The sequence below is a fragment of the Bactrocera latifrons genome, unplaced genomic scaffold (assembly GCF_001853355.1).
Source record: "Bactrocera latifrons isolate USDA-ARS-PBARC rearing strain unplaced genomic scaffold, ASM185335v1 scaffold_279, whole genome shotgun sequence".
In the NCBI taxonomy this organism is placed as follows: Eukaryota; Metazoa; Arthropoda; class Insecta; order Diptera; family Tephritidae; genus Bactrocera; species Bactrocera latifrons.
Window position 1 is genome coordinate 34531 of NW_017536396.1, and position 22234 is coordinate 56764.

Genomic DNA, 22234 nt, shown 5'->3' on the forward strand with positions numbered 1-22234 from the left:
TGACGTGCTTAGCAATAGCCTAGGGCTTGATGAGGCTACAAACATAGAAGTGCATCAGAAGTGCTACAACATGTTTTTCTGGTTGTCGTGCCTCAATGCGCTTTCGTAATGGCGCGCAAGGTGCGCTCGTCTGATGACGTTTCAAAACATTGCTCAAAGCTTCGTCTCAAACAAGTTATAGCTTGCGACGTAAGTAACTTGAGACTACGACGCTATGTAAATGCATTTGTACGAGTGACTAATGAATTGATCGTTAAATTCATCAGACGATAGTAAATGCTCTGCTTTTATTTTTTGTAATGAGCAACAACGATAGATTGCGTCAAAGAGCGAAGTCGGAAGTACAATTTGTACTCTTATATGCCGACATTTAAACTTTCTCTAAAATATATTCTACACATGCACATAGACAAAGTGTAAACGAATACAATAAGTTCGGCAGTCAACGATTTTCGTAGATTGCACTTACCATGTAATTATGTAATGTGTATAAATTGTGCGTCAAAAGTGTGTCTACAGTTAGAGAATTAATTTTTCTATACTGGGAATGTTTATAATTGTACTAGTGAGTGATTATTGCATTTCTGATTTATAGTTTATTTATTTAGAATGCAAAAATCAATTATTTTATCAAAAGTCAAAGGTTTCAAACTATAACTTCAACTATACCTCTTTAAAAAGAATCAAAAAGAGCTTGAGTTATGTGAAATCCCTTATTATAGATTATAGTAAGATTCCCATGTTACTATTTGGAAAAAAAAGAGATTGGATTGAAACTAGGCCTATTTCTCATATAACACAACCATTTTAGGTCTAATAATTGTCATAAACGACCCTTAACTATTCAATCCGCCAGATCAGATACAGGAAATATGAACTCCAGAGCTTGTGGTAGGTGTGGTAGATTTGTGAGATATATAATGAGATGAGATGAATTGGGTAAATGGGCTGAATTGGGCAAATTTTTTCTTAGCCTCTATATACTTGATAGAAGTATATTCCAACTTTCGGCAGACTTAGTACGCCATATATTGTCCAATATGTAAGTTCTTCTTCTTCTTAATTGGCGTAGACACCGCTTTTGCGATTATAGCCGAGTTAACAACAGCAAGCTGTTGGTAATTTTTCATTGGTACTGATTTTTACGTGGTGGGTCCCAAACCCACCGCACAACCCTAAGTAGGGGATATTTCGCCTTCTCACTTTAGCTCGCCTTCAAACGGATGTTCTTAGGCCACCCAGAGGATAGTTGGTCAAAGACCGGAAGTCGTGAGCTGCTTGAGTAATATGTAAAAGAATCGGAAGATATTTCCCCGTTTTTTATCCTGGCAAGTTGCAAGAGTATGAAATGTTCCGTTATACTCGAACTCTCTTCCTTAGTTATATTGATTGGATTTTGATCAGTCTACGTGTGGTGAAAGAGAGTTTACTGTTCCTATTGTTATAACTTTCTTATTGTTATAACTAAGTAGATAAGACAATTATGCCTAAACTCTTATTTTAACTATTAGTCGATACCTATTTCGTATACATAAATTTATCACTAAATAAATTAGTGAGTATTATCTTATCGGGTAATTTTCAGGTATCTATAGAAATAATTGAAATAAAACTAAAAATGGTATCAAGAGATCTGATTAGGTTTTTTGTTACTGCAGTAAGTGGTTTTAATTACTAAAGATTTACTCTCTAACTACTACTCTACTAATTTAGTTCGAATTGTCGGTTGGAATCATTTGAGGGGCCTAAATAGCGCCTTGTGGAGCGCACCTTTACATAATCTTTGTTACTTACTCTTTTTTTATTTCTGAGTACACTCCATAGATAACATGTTGTACATAACCTAACTTTTTCCAGTATTCGTGTTAAGGATGTTTCTTTTGAAATTTTTATTTTAAAAAAGGAAAAATGCCACGCAGCCACCAATGAAATTTTTAAAGTTTTCGGGGACGATGCTGTATTAGTTCGGGGTGTAGCACAACAATGGTTCACTTGCTTCCGTTCTGGATATTTCGATGTGAAAGATGCTCTTCGATCTGGTGAAAGAGTCGATGAAATTATAAAAAAAAAAACACTTACCATAATCATCACATGAGCAGCCGTGACATCGCTAAGGAACTTAACATTCATCATCAAACCATTTAAAAAATGCTGGCTACATAAAGAAGCTCGATGTTTGCGGTTTGGGTACCACATGAATTGTCTGTGAAAAATTTAATGGACCGAACACCTGCGATTCTTTGCTGAAACGAAATGATGAAAAATGAATCAAATACGACAATAATGTCCGAAAAAGATCATGGTCGAAGTGTGGTGAAGCTCAGTAAAAGGTCGGAAAGCCGGAAAGCCAGGATTGACGCCTCGAATGGTTATGCTGAGTGTTTGGTGAGATTGGAAAGGAATCATCCATTATGAGCTGCTTCAGCCTGGTCCAATGATTGATTCTACATTTTTACATTTTACTGTCAAGAATTGATGAGCAAGCAATCAATAAAAAAAAAAAACGGGCTGAACTGATCAACAGAAAGGACTGCGCTTGACCACACACATGTTTGATGACTTGGCAAAAACTGGGAGAACTTGTCTGGGAAGTTTTGATGCATCCACCATATAGCCCTGACCTTGCATCACCTTGTTTTTATTAATTTGTTATTGGACTTTGATATTTTCTGTTGTTGTAATATAAATTAAATTGAAGTCTACTAAGCACCAAACAAATAAAAACAAAATTGTTGTTGTTAGCTTGATTATTACTCTTGTTATGCATTATTAAGTACAAAAAAAAAAACATCTATGTACTCACTAATGCTAAAGTGTGCGTGATGCACTCGTCATAGCTTTACAACATTTGGCGTTTGCGACAACATTTATTTTCCGCTCATTTGAATTCACTTTTGTGTGTTGTAAAGCGCTCACTGCAGGCGCGTGTTTTGCTCTTTGTTTCCTGATTTTTATCACTCACTTGGGGAAACGTGCATTTGAAAATAGTGATAAGAAATGTAAATAGTAAAATAATATAAAAAGCGGCGTTCTTCGAAGAGTATCAACACAAAAGTTCAACGACAAGTGTGTTTAGAGCAGGTGTATCGATCGATCGTGTTTTATATGCCGGTTTTCGGTAAATAAAAAAWTTTTTAAAAATAAGGTACAAAAATATAAAAAATTATTAAATAAAAATTAGAGCGCAAATTATAGCAAGAAATCTGCAGACACATTTTCTCAAGCGTGCGTCAACTTTAAGCAACCCTTAACCGTTAATGTTTAATAAACAGTCTAGCAAATGCAAAGCAAATCTATACATGTATTGTAGTTGTTGTTGTAGTTATTAAGTGTTTATGTACACAACTGTGTTTAATTTAAGGAATTGCCAAACTTCAGCTTCCTAAAGACACATAATCAAAATCAAGCGATGTAAAGCTGTACAAAAGCAAAGGCAAAAACAAAAAGAAAAACAAAAAAAGAAGCAAAAATTTGTTTAGCAAAACATACAAACGAAACTACCTTAAAAATATTTAAATATTTAATAATGTAAATTAACAATAGCGAAAGGAAAACTCTATTATTTAACGCATATGTGTGTGTATGTGAAACGCACAGCAGCAAACGAAGCGAGTTACTAGTAAATAATTTAAAAGATATATATATAACGTATATATAAATTCATGTTGAAGCAGCAAAAAATATAAAAATAAAACATTGATTGCCATATTAAAAATAATTAATTTAAAATACAGTCAAAAAAAAAAATTAAAAAATAAATAAATATAAAAATGAGATGAAGAAAATTGTAGTAATTTTGTTTAGGCTGTTTTGATTATTTCATTTTATTGGCGCTCAGAGAACTTTGTTTACTTGAGTGAACTTCCACACACGGCTCTATCCTCGAAGAATTTTGCTGAGAACTTGCATTGAGTATTGTTTGGTTTATTTTGTCAAAGAACAAGATTTTAGTTACAAAGCTTCCCCCTCGTGCCATAACTGCAAAATGTAATCAAAATGCTAAGGATTTAAGGCCAAATTTCTTTACAAACCGGCGATTTGGAACACATTTTTATTTCTCTAAATTTCTAGGTGCATCCAAATTTATTTTTTCTTTAATAGAAATATGCTCCATGCGATTCTGCAAATTTCTGCATTTTTATTTTTTCTCCACGACCAGTAGTTTAGAAGTTATAAGCATTTTTGTATTCGCTTGAATTCGGCGGCTGCTTGCTGCATGCTCCTGGTCGCCTGGTAGAAATCCGAGATTTCGGCACCAAATTGAATGCAAGTTTTCTGCAGCGGCAGCGGATGCTCCGCAAATTTGCATGGTGTGTTGCATACGCAAAGGGGCGAAATTCGGAACACGGATGCGGCCATATGCAACGGCCGGAAACCGGAAGTGGGCCTCGACCGGACGTTAAATTACGGTACCATACTTCCGGTCTGAAAACCGAACCGGAAGCCGCAAAACGGAAACGGAAGCGACATACCGGAAACACCCAACTTCCGGTTCCCGCTACTCACATCCGTTTCCGGTTTGCGACTTCCGGTTTGGCCAGCAGACCGGAAGTGTGGGTCCGTTACATCACTTCCGGTTCAACACATCCGTTTCCGGTTTGGTTCTTCCGGTTTGGTTGTCAGACCGGAAGTGCAATACCGTTATACCACTTCCGGTCGTGGACCATTTCCCATTTCCGGCCGTTGCATATGGCCGCATCCGTGTTCCGAATTTCGCCCCTTTGCGTATGCAACACATCACGCAAATTTGCAGGGCATCCGTCGCCGCTGCAGAAAAATTGCATTCAATTTGGTGCCAAAATCTCGGATTTCTACCAGGCGACCAGGAGCATGCAGCAAGCAACCGCCGAATTCAAGCGAATACAAAAATGCTTATAACTTCTAAACTACTGGTCGTGGAGAAAAAATAAAAATGCAGAAATTTGCAGAATCGCATGGAGCATATTTCTATTAAAGAAAAAATAAATTTGGATGCACCTAGAAATTTAGAGAAATAAAAATGTGTTCCAAATCGCCGTATTTTGAGGAAAAAATAGTAAAAACGATGCTTTCTCGCATGTGAGGGTGTTGAAATGGGGTGTGGAAGGATTTCCGAGTATCTCTCTACTTATTCCGAGGCCAAAACTTTTAAATTCAAACATTTTGTCTATAAACGATTAGTTGTTTATGACAATATCCAACTTTTTGTTTTATAATTCTTTTTGACAATTAGGCAGTCCAGATCTGATGGGTTTAAACGCATTAAATATTTATGTCAAAATTTTCAAGAGATGTTCTCCTCAGCTCGCTCTATAGCTGACATACAAAATTAATCAACAATACGCAATTTGTATATTAATGTATTTATTAGCTATGTACAAATATGTATGTATGTATGTATAAAGTTCGCTCCGCATAACATATGAATACTTAAAACTAGTGCTTTATACACATTTACGACTCGTGGACAGATTTTTGTTTATTTCATAACCAAAAAACATTCGTCATCAGACGCGCGTCTCATAAACACAACTGTAAGTTGGAAAGAAAGAAAAACGAAAAAGAGAGGAAAATATAAAGAAAATGTGAGAGAAATTATTTAAACAATTTCATTATTAAATTTTTCTAATTACAATTTTTATAATAATTAACAATTTTCTTTTAACTTAATTTTTTTTAATTATTTATNGCAAGATCAAAAGTGAGTGTAGGCGCCTTCAAGCTCGCTAAGCTTGTATGAGTTATGTGTGTATTTTACTTTTGTAGACGCGCCTTACAGAATATCCGCCAGCTGTTGCGTGTGAGCGGTGGCGATTGCCTGCTTGTGTTTCTCGCAAATATTCCTACCTACGATCTGTATCTGACTTTGGCGAAGACGCAGAAATGGCGCGATTATATGCGCGATGTGCAGCAGTTCATCTCACCGTTGCGTAGCAGCAGTGATCCGGGTGCGGAGTACAGCAAGTTGTTGGCGGAGACGGGTTTTGTGGACTACACTGTGGAGATACGCAATGAGACATACGTCTATGAGGGCACACAGAATTTTAAAGGTTATTCTATATTTCAGACAAATACCTATCTCTTTATGTAAGAATTCTCTCTTTCTCCTTTCTCTCTCCCTCTCTCTATCAAATACTGTTATAGATAACATAAAGTCGATTTGTCCCTTCTTGGAGCGCATGTCTCCAGCTATGCAAGAAGACTTTCTGGATGATATCGTACAATGTGTGGCTGACATGAATCTGCGCGAAGCCGATATCAATACAAAAGATTTCAAATTTTTTGGGTCATACAAATTAGTGGTGGCCTATGCGAGAAAGCCGAACGAATTTTAAGCACTATAATCGAGGAGACGGAGCGTGTGTCAAAGCGTTTGATGTGATTGAAATACCAAATTAGCCAAAGATTTAGAACAATTGTAGTTTTTTAGCTTAATGTTAGTAAAAAATGCTTCCAATTTATTTAATTAGTGAATTTATTTTATTTGTGTGGTAAAAAAATTATATATAACCTCAAATTTATATGTGATTTTCTTGCGAGACCAACAAACCGAAGGAAAAGAAGGAGAAAAGAAGTCACCGCAGCCAATGCGCAAGGGACTATAAATGTTCCGCAGAAAATTTCTATCAAAAACTTGTAACGCCTAAACTTGTAAATCCTAGTGCAGCTTTTACTATTGTTCAACGTCAGTTTACAAAGCCGTATTAGCTTTGCGGGGATACCAAATTCAGGCATCGCGACATAAAAGCAGTTCCTTTTCGTGCTGTCAAAAGCAGCTTTGAAATTGATGAACAGTTGATGTGTGTCGATCCTCTTTTGACGGGCCTTTTCCAAGATTTGGCTCATGGTGAATATCTGTTCGATTGTCCAATCAGTTTGTTGGCGGTGCTCTTTCACATAGTACGCTCGAAGGCTGATCTTGGGGGGCTTATCCCACGGTAGTTGGGGCAGATTGTGGGGATACCCTGTTGTGGCCAATCGTCAGGCATGCTTTCGTCGGACCATATCCTTCAGCCCCCACCGCTTAGTTGGTTTTCAGACGTGTAATTGCTACTCAAACTTCTTCAATAGCAGGAATACCAACGACTCTCTCTCAAATCAGTATCTGTTTTGTTAAGAGAGAATGTTCTCTGCTAATAAATACAAGTTGCGTTTTGGTTTTAGAATTGTTCCGATTCTTAAGAATGGTTATTTATTGAAAAATACAGTTTTACCGATCTTTTGGTAATAATACCAAATATTAGGACACAATGTTTTTGTCTATTTCCTTCAACTTCTTTAGCACCTGACCATTTGCAACTCAGACCATTAGCTGAATTCCATAAAGAATTTTTTTTGTTTAAAATATTATCTTAAATTAAACAATTTTCCAGTCCCCGTGATGGCCATCAGAGCCTTCTTCGATTCAGCTTTTATATCCTCAATTGAGTCAAAATGGTGTCCTCGGAATGGTCATGTAAATTTGCTGAATAGCCAGAAGTTACACCAAGGTAAATAAGGCAAAAGTGGCGGTTGCGACACGATATTAGTTGAAAATGTGGCGAAATGATCACGAAGAACTAATGCAGTGTGAGATGGTGCGTATGCGGGCATCTCAAATACTAATTAATATCTGGACGTGAAATTTAGCATGGATGTCACTAACAGTACTAAAAACTTACAGAAAAAAATTTACCGATTCGAAAAATAAGCGAAATACAAATTAAAAATTCACCTTTCAATTTGATCTGTATACTGTATATATGAGCTGGCAACTTTATGCTGACGCTCATTGTACGATCTCCGAACACACAAGTTCAAACGATCAGGTGTTAGCACGATCTATACAATACACTTATACATGTACATAAATATATATACATATGTATATATGTTACAAAAAATGTTAAGGTCATTTCCAAATTTTGAATATGTAATTATTCTATATTCTCTCGCTTCTAACGGGCAAATAACTAATGCTGGTGTTCTGCTCTCGCACACCTATAAATACAAATATTTATATTGCAATTGTTGGTATCTATATGTATATATAGATATATATATATGTATGTGTGCGTGCTGCAGTCGTCATAGCTTTACAACATTTGGCGTTTGCGTCAACATTTATTTTCCGCTCATTTGAATTCACTTTTGTGTGTTGTAAAGCGCTCACCGCAGGCGTGTGTTTTGCTCTTTGTTTCCCGAAGATTTTTATCACTCACATGGGGAAACGTGCATTTGAAAATAATAATAAGAAATGTAAATAGTGAAATTTGAATCATTTCAGTTCCGTGCCGGGGAAATGGGTGGTAACTCTATGTATACACGTGTATGTGTGTGAGCTCCAGCTTACATTCGTTGGGTGCGCGTTCTAGAGCGTGTGCCTGTGTGTGTGCTTTATGGTGATTCCACAACGATCGCGCTGTAAATTTGTGACCTGTTGCTTACGGTTTTGAGATCAGTATAAAAAGCGGCGGTTCAACAACAAGTGCGTTTAGAGCAAGTGAGCTGTGTTGTTGCAAAGTGTTTTGACTCGTTGCATTTCTTTCGCGTACCGATCGATTGTGTTTTATTTGCCGGTTTCCGATAAATAAAAAAAATTGTAAAAATAAAAAAATACAATACAAAAATATAAAAAATTATTACGTAAAAATCAAAAATTTTAAATACCACAATTATATAAAAAAATTAAAAAAAAATTAAAAAAAAAATTTATAAAAAAATTTACAAACATTTTGAAAAAAAAAAAATAATTTTCATATATCTACCGACAACATGAATCTTGCTTCGCTTTATCACCGCGCCAGCGCCGTGCAGCGCCGCGACTCAAAGCAAATCTTTCAAGAATACATCAAAGTGATGAAATGGCGCGTCGACGGTCGCGACACGATCATCGATATCGGTTCCGGTTCGGGTAATGTGCTTATGGACTACATATATCCGCTATTGCCGCCCAATTTCAAAGCCGTTTTGTCAACAGACATCTCGGCCCGTATGGTGGAGTTCGCGCGCCAAAATTACGGTTATATTAAGCGCGCTCAGTTCGAGGTGCTCGACATAGCTTGTGCAGAGCTGCCACAGCATCTAAGCAATCGTTTCGATCATGTCACCTCCTTCTATTGCCTGCATTGGGTGCAAGATCAAAAGTGAGTGTAGGCGCCTTCAAGCTCGCTAAGCTTGTATGAGTTATGTGTGTATTTTACTTTTGTAGACGCGCCTTACAGAATATCCGCCAGCTGTTGCGTGTGAGCGGTGGCGATTGCCTGCTTGTGTTTCTCGCAAATATTCCTACCTACGATCTGTATCTGACTTTGGCGAAGACGCAGAAATGGCGCGATTATATGCGCGATGTGCAGCAGTTCATCTCACCGTTGCGTAGCAGCAGTGATCCGGGTGCGGAGTACAGCAAGTTGTTGGCGGAGACGGGTTTTGTGGACTACACTGTGGAGATACGCAATGAGACATACGTCTATGAGGGCACACAGAATTTTAAAGGTTATTCTATATTTCAGACAAATACCTATCTCTTTATGTAAGAATTCTCTCTTTCTCCTTTCTCTCTCCCTCTCTCTATCAAATACTGTTATAGATAACATAAAGTCGATTTGTCCCTTCTTGGAGCGCATGTCTCCAGCTATGCAAGAAGACTTTCTGGATGATATCGTACAATGTGTGGCTGACATGAATCTGCGCGAAGCCGATATCAATACAAAAGATTTCAAATTTATTGCGCCATACAAATTAGTTGTGGTCTATGCGCGAAAGCCGAACGAATTTTTGAGCACTATGATCGAGGAGACGGAGCGTGTGTCAAAACGTTTGATGTGATGAAAATACCAAATTATCCAAAGATTTAGAACAATTATAGTTTTGTAGCTTACTAATATTAATCTAGTGAGTAAAAGTGCTTCCAATTTATTTAATTAGTAAATTTATTTTATTTGTGTGTTAAAATAATTATATACAGTATGTCAAGAAACTCTTTACACACTGAAAAAAGTATATATTTTTTGACTTTGCATGCAAAAATAACGTCTTTAGTTATTTATTTACAATATTTTTTAATGCAGAACTATGACTTAGCAAATTTTAAATTAGTATACAAAAAAAAAAAAAAAAAAAAGAACGCAATGAGAGTTAAAACAACAAAATATGAGTTTACACATTTTTGACACGTGTAATTGCTACTCAAACTTTCTCTCTCAATTCAGTATCTGTTTTGTTAAGAGCGAATCTTCTCTGCTAATAAACTTTGAATACAAGTTGTGTTTTACTTTTAAAATTGTTCCGATTCTATAAGATTTGTTATTTATAGGAATATACAGCTTCACCGATCTTTCGGTAATAACACCAAACATTAGGAAAAAATATTTTTGACTGTTTCCTTCAACTTCTTTAGCAACTGTAATAAAATATAGTTAGATAAATAAACACACAAATATTCGGAGAAATCAATTCTCTAATGATCATTGCCGTTGGATCATAATCTTTATTTCTTTCACATAGCATTTGCAGCTGATATCCGATAAAGCTCACAACATGGACACCGGTAGTACAATGGTCTGTTAGAACTGCCACAACTAGAGAGAGGCTAGCTTTACTGAGGGAAAAGAGCTCACTCGATCTCTTACGATACATCATGGTCCAAAATAATCTTTCGACAGCGCATGAGCCGATGGCAGCCCAGCGCTGGTCATTTTCCGGCGAAGCCAACTGTCCTGTAATAGAATACATGAGGTGAGGAGAACATTTGCTATTATGCTAATAGACTGGCGTGCTTATTCATGCTTTTTCATGCCAGCTTCACAGTTACCTGCGATCGAGGTGGCGCGGCACCTATACTAGTCTTATCGCAAAGTGACTTGATGCCGTTGATATCGACGTTAGATATTCTTTAACCAACCCTGAACCCATGGTTAGTGTGCTCAAGGCTAGTATCGCTGCCCTACCCTTGCACTTCTCTGAAGAAGACTACACTCCGGAGCAGTAAATCTTCCGCTACTTTATTAAGTCTGAAAGTGAGGTTGATAAAGTGTTCTTGATAATATACGCCTCCACCAATCTTACCTCCACAGCTTTGTTTTATCCGTAAACAAGCTTACTGCCTCCTCTAACGGCTTCTACTCACCCACAACTCTCTTTCAGGTATGTGCGAAGAAAATAAGCCACCAGACTCATATTGAGCACAAAAATGATTCCCAAAAGTTATATTTTCCTACTAAACTCAAATCTTTCTAAGTACCACAAAAAATGGATTAAAAACTTAAGTTCACTTTTTTATTTTGGTGGATACATGGCATATTTGCCCTGGATTTTACTCGAAAGTTAAAAATGTTTTTAAGTGCTCGAAACTTATCAAAGCCGCCAGCTCCTGTTCTCACGGGAACACGCCACCAGAGCGCAGCAGTGATAAAAACTGTCAAATACGACACCTGAACCCCTTGGTATAGCTTTGTTTCATTTTGCTGGTATACCGCCGATTTTTAGCACCGAAATCTTAATAAACGCTAATGTCTGGATAGTTTGGGTATAATAATCTATAATGAGTGCATGATTTTGTGAAGGTGACGAGAGATCTGAGTCAAATGTTAGTACAACCACTATTCTGACTGCTTTTTATGAACTGCTGAAACACTTACTCTCTAACTAAATTTCCAATTCCCTAAACAATGATAAACATTTAAATACTGAAAATTTAGCCAATTCAAAAGGCAATTGCAATTCAAATGAAACAACAGTTGTGAAATTAAATTTTTAGTAACTTCAAAGCCTCCTTCAAAGTTATTTTTCATGTCTCGTCACACTTCAAAGCGCCAACGCGTCAGCTATCAGTCGTCGCTAACAGACGCCAACCAATTCGCCATAGTTGCCGAATCAATTTTTCAACTGCGTCGACTATTGCGTAATTGAAATGAGCAAATGATAGAGAAGATCGAAAGTACCGTAAGCGAAAACAAATAAAGTAATTCGCTCAGAGCAATGGCAGTGGGCAGAAGTCATCAACAGAAGACTGTGTTGTGGTGTGGTGTGAGTGACGATATCATCTGGCTTAAGAAATTAGCCAAAACGTGCACAATGAAGCGGAAATGAAACAAACGAATAAGAAATTCCAGCTTCCGGATGATGCAGCCGGTTGTGTTTATCTAACCAATTAAATGCTTAAGAAAGCTATAAAGCATTTGTAAATACTTGAAGGAACTTCTTACAACGGCTCGGCTGCAATGGAACGGATGAAGCGAGGTCGAAATTCATTACAAACAAATTAGCAAATAAATCAAATTTCAATACGAAAATTGTTTTCGTAAACAATTTTACAATTTAAAAGGGCCGCCACAGTCCAACGGATGGCAGCGAGGAGTTCGCATTCCAGCGCGAGCTGATGAGTGGCGGCAGCAATTAATTCCAACATCAGCCGGCTGGTTCACTGTCTACGCCGATGATTGACTCATGGCCAAACAATTTGACGGCTAAGCGGCAAATAGCTTGGCAAGCCGGCGAGCTGGAGGCGCTACACTTGCCATTGACACTATTTTGTTTGTAATAAACACCCCCAGTCGAGTTGCTTCCAAGGACCACGGCGTTGCGTTGCTTTCTACTGGCGCTTCGCTTCAAGTGGCAGCGCAAATCTTCGTAAATCATTTATCTAAATTAATTCCTGTCGTTTACATTTGAAGAACAAATCAAAGATTAAGACAAACATTAGTCTTAACCGCGCGCCCCCGACTCGTAACTCACAACCCAAATATGCACAACCACATGCCGTTAACTGTCTGTCGCTGCGTCTGCTCTCTACTTTCACGCATTTGATATGCGCTCACTGCTCCCCCCTGTAGTTTTGCTTTTGTTTAATGCGTCTGGGCGTGAGTTGCGGCTCAAATTAAATACAGCAAGCGTATAATAAATGACATGCTCGCACATCCGAGCTGAACTCTGGCTGCTTATGTGCAGATTTCCACGAAGATTTCAACAAAGATTTCTATCAACATTGAAGTTTGCTGTCAAGAGACGCTCAATGTATATATTAATATGTTTGTATGTGTGCAAAAGGAGTTTTGTATTAACCATTTGTTTTGGGGTACGACTTGTAGGCAAGCCTAGCGGCTGTGTTCTGCTGCTGGTACATAATATATGTATGTATTTATTCACAACCCTTGCTTTCCTGTCGACAAAACGGAATTGTCGAAAATTTACATATCGCTTAGCGATAATAACTCATTTTGAAATTCCGCCGCAATGTTTTCAAAAAGAAAAAAAAACAATTAAAAATTTTCTTATAGCATATATGAGTTCGAGTGAGCGGTCGGCATGGGTACACAGCGCAAAATGATATCGTGGATATTAAACAGAACAGGTTCGTCATTTCTGAGTACCGTTATGAATCAAAATGAAGTCAGTCCTCTACATTACATAAACGTAATTTCACCATAATTAAAAACAATTTCCGAGAGTTAAATTCAGGAAGTTGTTGAAACCTCCTTCTTCTTCTTTACCGGCGTGTAGTCGAGTTAACAACAGCGCGCCAGTCGTTTCTTCTTTTCGCAAAGTGGCGCCAATTTGAGATTCCAAACGAAGCCAGATTCTTGATCACCTGGTTTTTCCAACAGAGTGAAGGTCTTCCTCTTCCTCTGCTTCCCCCGGTGGATATGGGGGGATATATTGTTGAAATATGTCAATGTCGTCCTATATTTCATACAGTTCATCGTTCCATCGACTGCGGTACTTGCCATTGCAAATGCGCAAAGTATGATAAATCATCCGCAAAACTTTTCTTTCGAACACTCCTAAGACCGTCTCGTCAGATGATGTCATTGTCCATGTCTTTGCACCATAGAGCAGGACGAAAATGTTGAATGACTTATAGAGTTTGGCCTTTGTTCGTCAAGAGAGCATTTTATTTCTCAACTGTCTACTCAGTCCGAAGTAACACCTGTTGGCAAGAGTTATTCTGCGTTGCTTTCGATTCTGATATTCCTGTTGATGCTAATACTGGTGTCAAGATAGACGAAATTATCTACGACTTTGAAGTAATGGGCTTTTGCTCTAACCAATAAGTCCATGAACCATCTAGCGGAAAGCCAAGCACCAATTAAGGCTATACATAGTGCCAACAAGTCTCACTGCGTTAAGTTATGGAAGAAGGCAAAAACTAAACTTTAGGTGGGAAAAACGATAAGAATTATCTGGGAATATATAATAAAGTTATACTCTAGATCTTCAACTACTTTAAGGGATGCTTGATATAATCTACTGTGGAGTAACTCCTTAGATCTTTGAATACCAGAAATACAGTGCATACCACAAAAGTTCTTTGAAGTAATGTTGATTGTGGACAGAGCAAATAGCTTCTATGTTTAGTTAAGAGAGAGTAAGTAACGGCACCTACCTCTAAGATTTTATTCTCTGAAACTTGATAAAGTGGATTAAGTGGGACAAACTTCTTCCGTTTCCGTCGATTTAACCAACCAACAATAATTTTCTACTTTTCATCAATTTCTGTTAGAACTGTGTGCAAGAGAGTCCTGCTGTCGATAGAAAGTTATTTCAGTAACGGAGTAAACAGAGAGTCGGCGTAACTAGTTTGTCACTGGTTTAGGTTAGATTTAGGGTATTATTAAAAAAAATAATGGTTTGAACTTTGTAAAATAGAGTTAGGCTTCCGATAGGAAGTTATTCTAACAATGGAGTCAGAAGATAACTAGTTTAAAAACTAGCAACCTAACTAGTTTGTCGGTAGTTTAGGTTATGTTTTGGTTAGGCTTGGGGTATAGTTTCGCATAATAACAAAAATGGTGAGCTTTACACAAATAAAAGTTTCAGGAAATGATGAGACGATAGAAAAAATGTAAAAAAAGACTATCGGAAGGACACGTTTTGAAAGAGGGAGCTCTAACGTAAATCTTTCAAAAGCTTTTTTGTTTATTAGAACTCTTCAAACCTCTTTCTTTAAGATGAATGCTCAATTCACAGTGTATAATTAATTTTGAAAAAACATTTTCTCCGAACGCCTGACAAATAATTACAATAATTCCTCGAACCGACAGCAGAATTACTACTTTATCCATATGTTACCATCGGTGTGGCAATTTCGTTCAACAATGCCGTTGCACAAGCAACATTTTCATTTTCATAACCCCACATATGTACATAAGTACATGCCACATATTTAATATACTCATCCATTCTCACATACATAATTCGCGCGCTTCTAACCATGTTAAATACATATTTTTCCAATCTTTCCCCTCACCATTGACGCGCTGAAAGGCCTTCAACCCTTTTCAAAGGCTGCCAGCGGCCGCGTACTCGCGCTTGCAACAAAGAAAACAGTTCACAAAATTTCGTACATATACTGCCACCTTCGAGTCTTCCATCACCGGTGCGCGCTCTGCTCCGAGTTCAATACGCCTGCCAACTTCATAGAATTTCGCTTTTAATGAATTTCCAGTTTTGTAGAGCGACGCTTTTTTTCACTAGTCTGTCAAAGTTATTATGTATTGGGAAATCATAATTTTCATCTCATCGCTCGCCAGCTAGCCCCTCTGCCTCACTGAAAGGCCAGCAGCAACCAAATGCTCGCGACTTTCATGTGCACTTAAAAATTTGTCGAGAATACGAGTGTATTTTGAGTGGCGCGACCTGGCTGAACGAAGCTCGTTCAATAGGTAAGTCTGTATGCGGTGAACAGGGTAAGAGAGGAGGCGAGTTTATTGCGTTGGTGTTGAGTTCATGTCTCATATTAAAATGTTTACTGTTTCGCGAGATTCTGGCGCTTAACATTTTTGGGTTGATGATTTTCTGTCGTTCCGCGCGCCATTTTGCTGTCGTTTTTCAATAATTAGTTATGTCAAAATCAGCAATAATTCAACGAGGGCCAAAACGGGCAAATGCGAAATATTAACAACAAACACCGCTAAATGCCCTCGCATATCCCCACACACACATTAATTCGCTTTGGAAGAGAGCATTCAATAAGGACCTATTAATGCCAGCGAGCAAAGAGTAGAAACAGGATTGAATATTTGATGAAATATGGAAATTTAGTGGAGTGCGTAGAAAAGCTCACATTAAACATTTACTAGAAAATTAATTTTGCACAATGAAGGTGTAATTTAAGAATTGTAACAGTTAAGGTTATTTGCTTGTTATAAGATTTCACTGTGGGTTCTCAGAGATTCCTATGACATTATATAAATAATTATCTATCGACCTAAAACGAGAAATTATCTGCACACCAAATACCAAAGTGGTTGTAATATGGACTGATGATTCTACCGGCCCACAAACCACACAAAATTTGGATTGGTGACATCGGATTTTTTAAGAGCTCTTAGAGCGAATCGTTGTCGCTTGTATGGATTTTGCTGTATTTTGTATACTTTCAATTTAAGATCTCGACGGAAAATGCGCCAAGTCGTTCTATGCATCAATCCGAGTTGCTGCGAAAGGTGCCGAATGGACTCTCCACTGTCATATATTTTTTTACTGCGCGCTGGACGTGGTCTATTCGGTCGAATATTATCCAGTAAAGAATAATATACCCAGTGATGAAGAATCTGTGATTTTGATAAATATATAACAACCTTAGCGTATCCGTGGAACAAAGTGAGCTGATCTTTTTTTACTAAGAAACACATTCCGCTAGAGGTGAATATGCAAGTGAACCCGAAAATTATCCAAATGGCGTAAACGCTATAATACCACGGTATAATTATGGACAACAAGCTGAAGCAGAGGGATCAAATTCAGTACGCTGATAAAGTGCCAGAAAATATAACTATATCGCTATCAAGACAAGTGACAAACTGGAGATCCGCTTGCAAGCGGAGGGAAACTGTTCAGTGCTTTTATATGACAGCAAAATATTCATAGAAAGTACTCGCTAAAGTGCAGAGAACAGGAGCTCTGTGAGCCGCATTATATCCGAATTTGTAGTGCTAGTGATAAGTGGCGTCATCCCAACACATATACTCGCAAACGAGAAAAGACAACACTGCTTATGGAAGAAAGGCGGAATAGAAATACACTTTTATACAAGACAACAGGTGAGACAGCAAACGACAGAAAGAATATTGAAGATCTGATCAAAGATATAGACATGTGGTACGGTAGAAAATACGGCGAGGTAAACTACTACGTAACGCAGATTCTCTTCGGAAACGGGTATTTTCTAAAGGAGAAGCTACCTTGGACTGAAGCAACGTTTATCGGTGGTACAAAATGTTCTCAGAAGGCCGAGAAGATGTGACAAAAATTGGCTTTTGCACCACGATAACGCCCCTGCTCACACATCGTTGCATGTGCGCGACTTTTTGGCCAAAAACAACACAGTAATAATGCCGCAGCCACCGTATTCCCTAGATCTGGCCTCTGTGAATTTTTCTTGTTCCCTAAACTGAAGAGGCCCATGAAAGGACGACGTTACGCTTCTCTTGACGAGATAAAGACGGCAGCGAAGGAGGAGCTGAAGAAGATAAAAAAAAAAATGGTTTTTGAAGTGCTTCGAAGATTGGAAAAACCGTTGGCACAAGTGTATGCTCGTAATATCTCATGGGGATTACTTTGAAGGGGACAAAATAGATATTCATGAATAAATAAATAACTTTTTAAAAAACAAAAAATTCGCGATACTTTTTGAACACACCTCGTACTTGTACAACATGGGAAAAGGGATGTAGGGTTTCTGCAAGTATTTACGCAGACCAACCATTAGACGGCGTAATTCAAAATTTTTAAGCTCCATCGATGGAAAGAAGCACAGAGAAAATTTAAAATAAGCTTGGATAACTAAATATGGAAAAAAATAAAAGAACAAATTTTAACTATCGGCGGAAACTTGCAAGAAATTGCTTTACATGGGGAACATGTATTATGTATGCACTGATAACAGGGATGTAGATGCCGATGCTCCGGTCCCAGAAAATTGCAATGTAAAAGAAGTTGAGCCAAATGGCTTGACGTTGGCTAAAGGAATTGAACGCAGAGGGTAAAAACAGACTCGCAATGGATTCATTTTGGAAACCTTGCTCTGAAGCAATGCGAAAACAGTAAGCAGGGCAAGGGATTCACGATAGAAGTGATGGACTTCATAGGATGAGGATCCCTATATGGTGTGAGTATATTTTAAACGCTCCTTACGGCTTAAAACTAAAAAAGTTTGCGTACCTAAAAAAAAAAAACCTTCAAACTGTTCTTATTTCTTGTTTCGATTATGGTACGATTTTTTTTTAAGTAAAAAAAAATTTAAACTTGTGGCAACATTTGCAGTAAATTTTGTAACAAGATTTTTTTAATATACTTCATTATAACACAACGGGTTATTTAGATAAAATTCGTTTAGCTTTTTAAATTTAAATAATTTAAATTTTAAACAGGTGACAACGCTGCTATTTTTTTTTTTTTATTGATCTAAGGTATTTTAGAAATAAGGTATAATTTTTTCTTATTTTTCTTAATTGGCGTAGACACCGCCTACGCGATTATAGCCGAGTTAACAACAGCGCGCCAGTCGTTTCTTGTTTTCGTTACGTGGCGCCAATTAGATATTCCAAGCGTCCAGGTCCTTCTCCACCTGGTCCTTCCAACGGAGTGTAGGTCTTCCTCTTCCTCTGCTTCCTCCGGCGGATACAGCGTAGAATACTTTTAGAGCTATAGTGTTTTCGTCCATTCGGACAATATGACCTAGGCAGAGTAGCCGCTTTTTTTTGATTCGCTGAACTATGTCGATGTCATCATATATCTCGTACAGCTCATCGTTCCATCGAATGCGATATTCGCCGTGACAAACACACAAAGGATCATAAATCTTTTGCAGAACTTTTCTCTCTTGAGCCATTGAGCCATATATAAAAGAATCGTTTCTGGCCATTACCAAGTTAATGGCGATCAGAGAACTTTCCTCACTTGCGTGAACTTCTACACATGACTCAATTTTTTTATTCTTTTAATTTTCGAGTGTTCAAAAGGTGGCACCTTTACACTCGCGGTAACACTTGAAGCAAATTTTTTGAACATCAAATCATCTATTATAATATATTTGAATATAATACAATTGATTATTCTGAAAAAATTCGTTTGACATTTAAATTTTAATTAATTTAAATTTTAAACAGGTGGCAACGCTACTAATTTTTTTAAAATTTATTTAAGGTAGTTTAGTATTAATTTTTAATTTTTGATTCTTTTAACTTAAAAGTGTTCGAAAAGCCTTATTTTTGATTTAAGTCAACGTAACTAACAAATATTTAATATATACCAAGTTTTCTAATATATTTTAACATATATAATTCAATTGATTATTGTGATAATATTCGTTTAGGTTATTTATTATTTAAAAATTTATTAAAATTTTAAACAGGTGGCAATACTTTTATTTTTTTTTAATTTTTTTAGGTTATTTTAGAATTAGGGTATAACTTTTTAATTTTTTTAATATTAAAATATTCAAAAGGTGGCAACCTTGCAAACACAAGTTATAGACACACACCTAACTGATATTCTTGAATTTCCCTGGGTATCTTTAACATTAATTGGCGTATCAAAGAACTGTGGAGAAACAATTTCTTGTTCTGTACATGCCTAAAAACAACAATAACATCTCTTTTAACGTTCTCAGCGGCATAAAACTAATAAAATAAATATCTTACTACTTCTTTCAATATACTGCAAGTTGCTGAAATACAAATTGCTTTTCAATCGTGCTGACACGGAGTACTAATTTTATTAGAGTTCACATACCAACCACATATTGATTGATTACTCGTACTCGCAACCCCTCAACACAAAGCAGTACAAATTTGTGAGCTGAAATTTGCTTATCTTTGCCGAAACCTCATGCTGTGCCAATTCACAGTTGAGCCCATGAACTACACACCACTCTCACACAAGGGGTATCGGCACAGGCTTTAATAAATCAATTTTATATTTCTACACATATGTATGTAAGTATATACACATATATGTGTGTAGTGATACATTTATTAACATCTCTGGAGAAATTTAATAGTTTCGCATTTTTATTTTCAATAGGTGAGTGGCTAATGAAACTCCCCAACGGGAATAAAATAACTATTAGCCGAGCACACAAATACATGTATGCATATATATACATATGTGTATGTAAGTATTGTTATTATATTGTTCTCTAGTCATAAATGAATTTTTGAATATTTATATTTGTATTGGCCGGAATTCGCCTTCGTATGCCGGTGGAATGTTAACAGCACAAAATTAGCCACATCCGAGTGTGGCATGCAAAGTCCAATAAAGAAAACTCTAAAGTTTCAGCAGCTTACCCGTATGGGACGATGTACTATAAGTATGTGTATGTATGCATATGCATGTGCTTAACATTACTTAAACGCCTGCAAGTATGCAGCAAATTTCGTTGCAGTTACACGGAAGCGCAGTTATTTGAGTTTGCTCGGTAGTTCACTGCCGAAATTGCGCTACACACACGACTATATGCACATACAGATTATATGTAATACACATAACTATATATATATTGATTTCATAACGGTAGTTTGCGTTGCTCACGCCCATCGTACAATGAAACGAAGGAGCGAGCCCCCGAATGTGCTGAAACAAACGGTATTTCTCGGCATTGCAGCAGACTTACACCTCTGTTATACAAATATGTTCGTATACCTGCATTCATACATACATATGTATATATAAGTATGTATGTTCAAGTAATTCTGTGCCTGCTCATGGTCACAAGTGTGGCAAATAGTTTTCTTATGCAAACAGGCTAAGCGCAGAGTCCTAGTTATTGCTACCGCACACAGCAACATATATACATATATAATACATAAATGTATTCGTACTGCCACTGCTGCAATATCATAATTAATGCAAAGCCCCAAATGAATGCAACACCTGCGGTTAGTTTCGAACGACCTCAAAGTCGACCGCAAGTATTTCGGCCAAAAATCTTGCCGAGTTTTCAGCGATAGGCGGGAAGGTGGTTATAGCCAAGGTAGTCCCTGCAATGTGGAGTCTAAAGTATAATATGAAATGTAATTGAGGGTCTTACGAGTTCGAGTTTTGCGTCGGCTGCTAAAAGTTGATCGATTTTAATGAGATGTTCTTTTCTTTTAAGAAATAGTTATAACCCTTTTTTTTTCTATAAAGAATCGAATCAGCATTTTTTTCCCTATAAATTAGGTAGGAATCTAGACTTAATCAAAAATTACTAAATTATTTTTATCGTCTTTAAATTTCACTCGGCTCTGCGTTTATACTCTGACTGAAGATTAGTTCAAGTTTTTGATTGTTCTTTAATAATTTTCGAATTAGTTTCTATTTGTACCACAAAAGAACATTAGCCCTTCTTTTAATCGTGATTACAAGAGAGAGACACCATACTGTACACAACATTCACAATATCTTCAAAAGGAGACCACGAAAGTACTAGACCGAACTGATTTCAATTTGGTAATGCTGGGACATGATCATTCTAGCTCATCAGATTTACCAGCTATATCCAGGCGCTCTTTATAGTCTTTTCCAACCCCTAGGATAGCTCTGCCTCTTCGAGACATCTAGGCAATTTCCAGAAACTTGGAGCTGTCAAAGATTTCAGGGTATCGAAGTCTTAAACTAAAGTGTTTCTTCAATGCAAGACTTCCTGGAAGAAAAAGAAGAGAGAATTTTGGGGTTTTCCAGCATACCACTCCTCCCCACCAGACTTTCGGGAATAAAAGCAAAGGCAGTTGAGTTTTTCGTCGGCTTCTAACAGCTGACTTTGAGCCCCTCTCTTAAACTCTATTACAAAAGAGTAGTAACTTACTGAACATAAGATTTGCCATCTCTCCAAAACGAGACCGCAAAAGTACAAGGCCGAACTGCTTCCAACCCTTTCAGCTGAGATATAAGAGTTTTTTCTTTTAAGTTCACCAGGCTTACACTTCCAAGCGATTTGGCTACATTCAAGAACTCCTATGAGCGTTGTTGCTTGGCGGCATCGAGACATCTAGGCAATCACGAAAAACTCGAAGCTGTCCCAAGATTTCCAAGCCTTCGAAGCCGCGAAAGACTCCAGAATATCAAAGTCTTCAACCAGAGTACTTCCTCGATGCGAGACTTACTGGAAAAATATACATATAATGCTTGCAATAGCTCAGCCGTTTCCAGACTTCCTGGAGGAAGAAATAATACCTGCAATAGTTCAGCGATCAAGAAAAACTCGAAGCAGCAAGACTCCTTAGAAGTAGAAATATGCTCAGCCCTTTCGAGATATCTTCGCAATCACCCAAAATTCTAAGGTGCCAAAGAT

The 22234-nt window shown here is 37.3% G+C and overlaps 1 protein-coding gene and 1 pseudogene across 2 annotated transcripts; both read left to right on the forward strand.

Moving 5' to 3' along the window:
* Positions 1–872: 872 nt before the first annotated feature.
* Positions 873–6445, forward strand: LOC108970034 (annotated as a pseudogene).
* On the forward strand, positions 3051–9866 carry LOC108970037 (juvenile hormone acid O-methyltransferase-like). Of its 2 annotated transcripts, XM_018935136.1 has the most exons (4): positions 3051–3145; positions 8776–9104; positions 9170–9453; positions 9548–9864. In XM_018935136.1, the coding sequence occupies exons 2-4, from the start codon at positions 8818–8820 to the stop codon at positions 9784–9786; spliced, it is 810 nt and encodes a 269-aa protein (XP_018790681.1). In that variant the 5' UTR covers positions 3051–3145; positions 8776–8817; the 3' UTR covers positions 9787–9864. The 2 variants fall into 2 exon arrangements, with proteins under 2 accessions (XP_018790681.1, XP_018790680.1); XM_018935135.1 differs by lacking the exon at positions 3051–3145 and having other exon boundaries at positions 8716–9104; positions 9548–9866.
* Positions 9867–22234: the final 12368 nt, after the last annotated feature.